The 9,579-nt window shown below is 39.5% G+C and overlaps 2 protein-coding genes across 2 annotated transcripts in view; one reads left to right on the top strand and one right to left on the bottom strand.

Annotated features, from left to right (window-relative positions):
* Positions 1-1,010: 1,010 nt before the first annotated feature.
* pde6c (phosphodiesterase 6C, cGMP-specific, cone, alpha prime) overlaps positions 1,011-9,579 on the top strand; it is a 44,813-nt gene continuing 36,244 nt past the window's right edge. Inside the window, exon 1 of the mRNA XM_021575798.2 lies at positions 1,011-2,049. Within this exon, the coding sequence (XP_021431473.1) occupies positions 2,041-2,049 (9 nt within the window). The 5' untranslated portion in view covers positions 1,011-2,040. The remainder of the gene's footprint in view (positions 2,050-9,579) is intronic.
* On the bottom strand, positions 5,178-7,016 carry rbp4 (retinol binding protein 4, plasma). Its single transcript, NM_001124278.2, is given in 6 exon segments — positions 5,178-5,469; positions 5,682-5,894; positions 6,098-6,204; positions 6,309-6,445; positions 6,610-6,729; positions 6,959-7,016. Coding segments are annotated over 5 exon segments (579 nt in total). The 5' UTR covers positions 6,712-6,729; positions 6,959-7,016; the 3' UTR covers positions 5,178-5,449.

Here is a 9,579-nt window from a genome sequence, read left to right as displayed (position 1 = left end):
ATGAGGTCGAAGGAATTGTCCGTAGAGCTCCAAGACAGGATTGTGTCATTCTTAAATGGAAGAAGTTTGGAACGAACAAGACACTTCCTAGAGCTGGCCTCCCGGAAAAACTGAGCAATCAGGGAAGAAGGGCCTTGGTCAGGGAGGTGACCAAGAACCCGATGGTCACTCTGACAGAGCTCCAGAGTTCCTCTGTGGAGATGGTAGAACCTTCCAGAAGGACAACTATCTCTGCAACACACCACTAATCAGGCTTTTATGGTATAGTGGCCAGAGGAATCCACTCCTCAGTAAAAGGCACGACAGCCCGCTTGGAGTTTGCCAAAAGCACCTAAAGACTCTCAGACCATGAGGAAAAATATTTTCTGATCTGATGAAACCAAGATTGAACTCTTTGGCCTGAATGCCAAGCCTCACGTGTAGAGGAAACCTGGCACCATCCCTACAGTGAAGCATGGAGGTAGCAGCATGATGCTATGGGGATGTTTTTCAGTGGCAGGGACTATGAGACTAGTCAGGATCGAAGGAAAGATGAACACTGCAATGTACAGAGAGATCCTTGATGAAAACCTGCTCCAAAGAGCTCAGGGCCTCAGACTGGGGTGAAGGTTCACCTTCCAACAGAACAACGACCCTAAGCACACAGCCAAGACAACACAGGAGTGGCTGTGGGACAAGTGACTGAATGTCCTTGAGTGGCCCAGCCCAGACTTGAACCTGATTGAACATCTTCTGGAGAGACCTGAAAATAGCTGTGCGGTGACACTCCCCATCCAACCTAACAGAGCTTGAGAGGATCTGCAGAGAAGAATGGGAGAAACTCCCCAAATATAGGTGTGCCACACTTGTAGCGTCATACCCAAGAAAACTCAAGGCTGTAATCACTGCCAAATGTGTTTCAACAAAGTACAGAGTAAAGGGTCTTAATACTTATGTAAATGTGGTATTTCATTTTATTTATTTTTTATGTGGAAAAAAATCAAAAAAACTGTTTTTGCTCTGTCATTATGGGGTATTGTGTGTAGATTGATGAAGGATTAAAACTATTTGATCAATATTAGAAGGCTGTAATAATAAATTGTGGAAAAAGTCAAGTGGTCTGAATACCTCCCGAATACCTCCTGAATGCACTGTATGCGTTATTTGACTCGAGGACCAACAGTGGAGTGTTTTGTTTTTTTCAAATAAAAACCTTGCTCCAAGTCAGATTCGAACTTACAGCCATTGTATTTCACTGCTTCTGACCTTAGTTGATCACACCACCAATTAGTGATTACAGTAAACATGTCAATTACAGCTATTTGAGAAGACCACGAGTGCCTTTAACTTTCTATATACAACATATGAATATAAACTTACATGTTGTATAATCCTCCTACATCTTTATTGCTGTAAAAACACATGCATCTGTGTGAAACGGACTTATTCCACATTTTGTTGTTACAGACTGAATTCAAAATGTATTAAATATATGCACAATAACCCCATAATGACATAGTGAAAACATAATTTATACATTTTTGCGCATTTATTGCAAATTAAATACAGAAATATCTCATTTACATAAGTATTCACACCCTTTGCTATGACGCCCTGAATTGAGCTCAGGTTAATCCAATGTATTTTGATCATCCTTGAGATGTCACTACAACTTGATTGGAGTCCACCTGTGGCCAATTCAATTGTTTGGGCTTGATTTAGAAAGAAACATCTGTCTACAGAAGAATCCCAGGAAATTAGATGACAATAGGATGATATTTGACGGAAACCAGATTAAAGTATTATGACCAAAGTATGGAAAATGACTGTTGCTTCTACATTGATTACGTTTGATAATAAACTTACTGGTCCCTTCCCACATGTTACCTTAACTCTCATTTTAATACACCAATGGTAACATGATATTCGCTTATCTAATTTAAATAAGTACCACCTTGTCACAAACATCGGAGAAAACGTGTTTGCAGAGGGCCGTGGTTTATATAGCTAGATAGCTACTCTACTGGTGCCAAATGTTGACTGTATGTACCCTATTCATCTATGGCAAAGGTATTTATGTTTCCCCTTTCATCTGTGTCTGGTGTTAGCTAGTTACTGGCTAGCTAGGTCTTCATCTGTGTCTGGCGTTAGCTAGTTACTGGCTAGCTAGGTCTTCAGCCAGCATGTAACAAAACGGGGGGAAGGGTTGTTCAAAACTCCGACACAGCTGTCAAGTCAACACATGCATCAGTGCTGCTGTGAATCACAGGAGACATGCCAAATGGGAGATGTATTAAAATAAATTATACCATTGATGCTATTTCAATATTATATGAGTTCCTTTGTGTCACAAAATGTGCTTGAGATGATTTTACTGCAACACTGCATCCAAGTTGCTCAACATAGGTGTTTCAAAGAGCTGTCAGTCAAGGCGAGCTCATAAATATAAGCTCCCCGCCCAATCAGCCTGCCTTTTCAAACTTCCTGGTAGTTAGCCATGAGAGAGAAATTACTTCTCAGAATGACCTTTAAGAAATGCCATTGGTTGGTGGATATAAAGTCTAAGGTCTTTGATGCGGAATTTGCTACAGGAAATAATCACTGTCAGCTGGTGATGTTACCATAGGACTAACGTGTGCCAGGCTAGCTGATGGGACCAGCTACAGTGTAGCATTATATCACGTGCAACTACGTCAATGATTGTAATTGGCTGATGCGTATTTTGAGGTCCAGGTTCAAATTAAACTTTTTCTAATGTTTGCAAGTATCGCCAAAATATGTTTTACGTTGTACTTTGTCTTTATAAGAAATGTTTGTGTCCCTAAGTTGTATTCCATCAACGTGTTAAAGGCCCAGGGAAGTCAAAATTCAGTTTTTCTGGTTGACAGCTGATGAAACTAATACTGTAAAAGTATGAAATAAATCTGACCGCTGGATTGATACCCACACCACAATCCTAACTGTGGTTAATGCACCACTTTGGTGCCCTCCACTCAGACCACTCTCAGTTAGTCCTAGCAATTTTTTTGCTTGAGAATATTGTTTTTACAAAAAATCTCTTTTGAAAATTTTTATGGAAAACTAGCACAGTAAGTTACTAGATTGTTACCCAGAAATGATTTGATATTGAGATAAAAACAGCTGCACTGGGTAATGGTAACTAGTCAATGGTACAGTGCCTTCAGAAAGTATTCATACCCCTTGACTTATTCAAAATGTTCTCACCCATCTATACACCATCCCCATAATGACAAAGTGAAAACATGTTTTTAGACTTTTTTGCCAATTTATTGAAAATGAAATACAGAATTATTTCATTTACATAAGTATTCACACCCCTTAGTCAATACATGCTAGAATCGCCTTTGGCAGGGATTACAGCTATGAGTCTGTCTGGGTAAGTCTCTAAGAGCTTTGCACACCTAAAATGTACAATATTTTCACATTATTTATTTTTTAATTATTCAAGCTCTGTCAAGTTGGTTGTTGATCATTGCAAGACAGCCATTTACAAGTCTTGCCATAGATTCGCAAGTCTATTTTAAGCAAAACATGTATATTTGGCCAAGTGTTTTAAATTATTGTCCTGCTGAAAGGTGAATTTGTCTCCCAGTTTCAGACTGAACAAGGGTTTCCTCTAGGATTTTGCCTGTGCTTACCTCTATTTCTTTTATTTTTATTTTTTTTAAACTCCATAGTTCTTGCCGTTAACAAGCATTCCCATAACATGATGCAGCCACCACAATGCTTGAAAATATAAAGAGTGGTACTCAGTGATGTGTTGTGTTAGATTTTCCCCAAACATAAGACTTTGTATTAAGGACATAAAGGTAATGTATTTGCCACATTGCAAACATGCATGTTTTGGAATATTTTCATTCTGTACAGGCTTCCTTCTTTTCACTCTGTCATTTAGGTTAGTTTTGTGGAGATACATCCTCTGTTTTCTCCTATCACAGCCATTAAACTCTGTAACTGTTTTAAAGTCACCATTGGCCTCTTGGTGAAATCCCTGAGTGGTTTCCTTCCTCTTCGGCAACTGAGTTAGGAAGGAAGCCTTTATCTTTGTAGTGACTGGGTGTATTGATACACCATCCAAAGTGTAGTTCATCATTTCACCATGCTCAAAGGGATTTCTTTTTTCTGCTTTTTTTTTACCCCTTTACCAATAGGTGCCCTTCTTTGCGAGACATTGGAAAACCTTCCTGGTCTATGTGGTTGAATCTGTGTTTGAAATTCACTGGTCAACTGAGGGACTTTACAGATAATTGTGTGTGGGGTACAGAGATGAGGTAGTCAATCAAAAATCATGCTTGCACGGACTGTGCAACTTATTACGTGACTTGTTAAGCACATTTTTACTCCTGAACTTATTTAGGCTTGCCATAACAACAGGGTTGAAAGCTTATTGACTCAAGACATTTCATCCTTACATTTTTTATAAATTTGTAACAATGTCGAAAACATAATTCCACTTTCACATTATGGGGTATTGTGTGTAGGCCAGTGACACAAAAGCATTTAAAATTCAGGCTGTAACAAAACTACATTTGGAAAAAGTCAAGGGGTGTGCTTACTTTCTGAAGGTACTGTAAATGTGTGAACAAGGCCCACTTCTGCCTCAGTTCTTACTTTGCAAACCAGCAAAACTAAAGCTTGAATGAGATTGCATGAGCAAATCCTATAACCCAGACTGAAACGATTTAAGGCCAAGGATTAGCGAGGCTTCTCTGGGTAGTGGAAAAGAGGTTGAGGTGTCTCTATTCAAGGAATGTGACAACATGGTCTTAGCTGTAAGGTTACTGCTGCAGAATATTCATATGGTTGGTTCCAAGCACTGTGTTATGAATAAATCTGTGTTTGATGCCAATTTGTGACAATTTGCAACAGAGAAACATGCATCCTTTACTTTTTTTTCAGACAATTGGGTAGCTTTGATTCTATTTTTGTTTTGGCCTGTATACAAAAGATGTATTTGCTCTTTATTTGTTATGCACTGTACAAACATTTGCAATAAAGATTATAGCCATTGTCCTGTATCAACACAATCTTTGAGTATTCATTGTCTGTTTGTCACAGTCGAATGGAAACCATGTGGGACAATGCAGTTGTATGGATAGCAAACAAACCTGATGACATCAGAGCACAAAGTATGACTGAAACCATTGATACTAATAATACAAAATAAACACTGAACTAGTACATATGTGGGTTTTTTTATTTCAAAAAGAGGTTCAAGACTACATCATACAATGACAATCAGTAAAGTATCCCATTCCCTTGTACATTCAGATACACATAATTTGCTTTGGTTGATTGGTGTCATCTTTGGTAATGGCAAAGTTCCCCAACTGCTAGAAGGGGCTGGTTCGTGACGGATGGTTTGTTTTTGTTGCTGTTGTGGAACATGGTTTATATTTACAGTCTTGTGGAATTCTACTCCCACGATATCCCTCTGAGTAGTTAAAGATCAACTGCTTTCACAGAAACCTGCAACGGAGGAATAAAACATATATATATATATATATATATACACCTACTGCATATAATGAACTTATAACTGATATTTGGATTCAATAAGAGTTCATCATACACACTAGCTAACAAAAGTTAGACCCAAAGTTGCACAATTGCTTGCTACACAATCGTTTGTTTGGAAAGTATTGCTTTTCATTTTTAAATGTAGTTGTTACAACTCTTACCAGTGTGTCCAACGCGTCTGTATTTGCCGAGGAAGCAGATCTCCTTTTTCTTGTCTGTGACAATCTTCTGGTCCTCGGGCCTCAGGCCAGTGGGGTGACGGGAGAAGATGAAGGAGTATCCGTCCAGGCAGGTGCCATCCAGGTCAACCTCTCTGCAGGAGTAGTGGATGGCGTAGTTGTCGTAGTCGGTGTCAATGACCCAGTGGTCATCGTCTATGTGGAGGAGAGAGGAGACAGAATCATAGCAATGGTTGGTTTAACAGCAGGCTTTGACAGCAGGCAGCTTCATCAATGGCATGCTATTATATACTAATGAGGAAGAGTTATCATCAACGTGGGGTGGAGTAACTCAATGGAATATTCTGCACAACAATAGGAGATGTTAGTCTTGAGTGTGAGCCTGTAGTCTTTCTTACTTCCAGTCTGGAGGTATGAAGCAGCGCCCCAATATCTCATCTTGAACTTGGCAGGGTCTGGAGTGTCCTCGAAGGTGCCGAACATGTTGGCACACATTTCCCAGTTGCTAAAGGGAGGAAAAAGGGAGGATAAATGGGGAAGTTCAGTGGAAGTGAAAGCATAATGAAGTTCAGGAACAATTTGTATCATTTGTAAGTGAACAGAACTCACTTCAGGATGATAACTCTGCCGTGGGCAGTTGCAGTCATTTTGCCACTTTCATCTACTGAGAACTGAGCGACGACATTGTCCAAGAGAAACAGACCAACAGGATCTTTCTTGGCCACAGCATACCACCTACCAGTATACTGCAAGAGGAAATGCGAGCTCTATCAATCCCTGCATACCATACAATGACATTCCAGTTCCATTCTTCAACATTTAACATTCCAAAGCTGATAGATCAAAATTGGACAAGAGCAGAGATAGTTTATGAGAAGTTACATTTCCGAAATTAGAATTGTGTTCTTACCCTGCTCCTATCGAAGTTCTGCATGACCTGAATGTTTGAAACTTGACAGTCCTGTGCCCAGCATGTTGCCAGGGCACAGAGGGCCACACAGATCCTCAGCATGTTGCCTTGTTGATGGATCTGTGGAAGACAGTGCCCAGAGTCATGAAAAAATATCACAACATTACCACCAGTACATCCCATCAGGTCAATACAAGAGCCATATCCCACTCCATTACAGCTTCACTCTACAAAGCGTGCAAACTAATCCAAAATGTGAAAAGTTATTTTAAAAAGTTATTTTTTTGAAAGAAAAAAAAAACCCACAAGCGGAATAGATGTAAAAACCTACTATCCATGTAGTACATACCTTGTTCAAAAAAAGGGCTGAGGTACTTTGCCTCTCCAGACGACAGGGTTTTTTATAGTGTAGGGTCCCGCCACAATCAGGGTTGTGTAAGAGCAACTACAGATGTGAGACAGCCCCCAAGCAGGAGCCTCCCCTCAAATTGGGCAAACATTACATAACTCCAAACAAGACTCCCATTTGACCCTTGTTCCAAAGTGTTTTTGCTGCCTAATGAAAGAGCTGTTGTGAGTAAAGCCAAGAGCACATCTGGAATGCTATACATACTCACTATCAATCACTAACCGTGAAATGTTATGCTTCAGCAGTACGAGCCCCACGTTAATGTCCAGATCCAGACTTTTAAAAGGCATGTTTCATGTTTTTTCCCCCTGGAACAGCTACACAATGTTCTTTCTGGTTAGTCATGTCATTTCTCCACTTTTCTTGAAATGTTTCACTTTTCACTGGAAAACCATGTTAGGCAATCATGTACAGTACATTGTTTATTGCTGTATGTCCAAGACATCTCTAATGGTTGCTATCCTATAGGATAGCCTGTGGAGAAAAAAAACCCATTGACTTCTGGTTTGCTATGCAACCAATATCAAAGAGAAATACCTTGTAGTTCAAACCAAAGTCCAGATCCTCTTGGATTCACGCCACTCAATCAATGCTGATCTGATTACGGTGAAGGGCCTGACTGTTTGTGTTGTGTGCTTTCACCTGAAATCTCAACTAATCATTTGGAACTTGGAAAAGAGAATGCAGTGAGTGATCAAACAGAATTAATAAATTGTTTAATTCCATTGATCATAACACGCCAGCAAATTCCATAAGATATTATAAAGGCTCATACAAGCTAACAAGTTGTAAAGCATTATACTTGCAGGCTTTATGGAAAGGTTTATGAAATGGGCATGTACAGTAAATGGAGGTGTGTGTACTTACTTTTTTGGCCGACAAAACCTTGATTGTGCTTTCCAAGTAAACTTCTTTTTTTTCTAGGATCGTACAAACGCAACTCAGGGGCCCCGTTATGTAACTTGGCATGGCTAACTGCAAAAAGCATCATTTGTTGCTCCAAATAATGGCTGAACCAGTGCCAGAGTCATGAAAAAGTCATACTTTTTACCTGCTGAGTATGTAATATAGTATTCCAAACTAGATATATACAGTATGTGTAGGGGCAGGACAAAGCATATTGGGAATTTTTTGTAACGTTATGAGGTGTTTTGTAACTTTATGAAGTACACCCCCAACTGTACAATTCATCAGGTTGGTTACAGTCACATGTGAAGCTTTTTAACCTTTTGTGACTAGGGGGCAGTATTTTCATTTTTGGAAAAATAACGTTCCTGTAGTAAACGGGATGTTTTGTCAGGACACGATGCTAGAATATGCATATAATTGACAGCTTAGGATAGAAAATACTCTAAAGTTTCCAAAACTGTAAAAATATTGTCTGTGAGTATAACAGAACTGATGTTGTAGGCGAAAGCCTGAGAAAAATCCAATCCGGAAGTGCCTCGTGTTTTGAAAGCGCTGCGTTCCAATGCATCCCTATTGAGCAGTGAATGGGCTATCAACCAGATTACTCATTCTCCGTATTCCCCAAGGTGTCTACAGCATTGTGACGTAGTTTTACGCATTTATGTTGAAGAATACCCGTAAGCGGCTACATTGCGCAACTGGTCACCTGATGGCTCCCAGAGTGATTCTCGCGTAAAATACAGAGGTAGCCATTAGTCCAATCGGTCCTACTGAAAAACCTATTGTCCCGGTGGATATATTATTGAATAGATATTTGAAAAACACCTTGAGGATTGATTATAAACAACGTTTGCCATGTTTCTGTCGATTATTATGGAGCTATTATATTTTTCAGAGTTTTCGTGACTGCAATTTCCGGGCGATTTCTCAGCCAAACGTGAAGAACAAACGGAGCTATTTCGCCTACAAAAAAATATTTTGGGAAAAAAGGAACATTGGCTATCTAACTGGGAGTCTCGTGAGTGAAAACATCCGAAGCTCATCAAAGGTAAACGATTTAATTTGATTGCTTTTCTGATTTCCGTGACCAAGTTACCTGCTGCTAGCTGGACAAAATGCTAAGCTAGGCTATCGATAAACTTACACAAATGCTTGTCTAGCTTTGGCTGTAAAGCATATTTTGAAAATCTGAGATGACAGGGTGATTAACAAAAGGCTAAGCTGTGTCTCAATATATTTCACTTGTGATTTTCATGCATAGGAATACTTTCTAGGAATATTTATGGGGAGTGGGGAGTCACTACAACCAACAAAAACGATCACTGCCAAGCAGCATCAGATCAGATATCTACAGTGTGAGAATGTTGATGATAGGAGAGGGTGGATTAATCTGACATAACTCCGCCCCTTCAATGCAGGTTTTTAGTTCTGTCACATATAGATGTAGGATGTTAATTTGAGCAGGTTTGCTGGAAAATAGTTCTGCAGCAACAGGAAATGTGAATTATTATATAGATATTCATTTATTTATTTTTAATTCACCTTTATTTAACCAGGTAGGCTAGTTGAGAACAAGTTCTCATTTAGAACTGCGACCTGGCCAAGATAAAGCAATGCAGTACGACACAAACAACAACACAGAGTTACACATG

Source organism: Oncorhynchus mykiss, chromosome 20 (genome assembly GCF_013265735.2).
Source record: "Oncorhynchus mykiss isolate Arlee chromosome 20, USDA_OmykA_1.1, whole genome shotgun sequence".
NCBI lineage: Eukaryota > Metazoa > Chordata > Actinopteri > Salmoniformes > Salmonidae > Oncorhynchus > Oncorhynchus mykiss.
The sequence above is the reverse complement of the archived record's forward strand: the minus strand, read 5'-3'. Positions and strand labels throughout refer to the sequence as shown.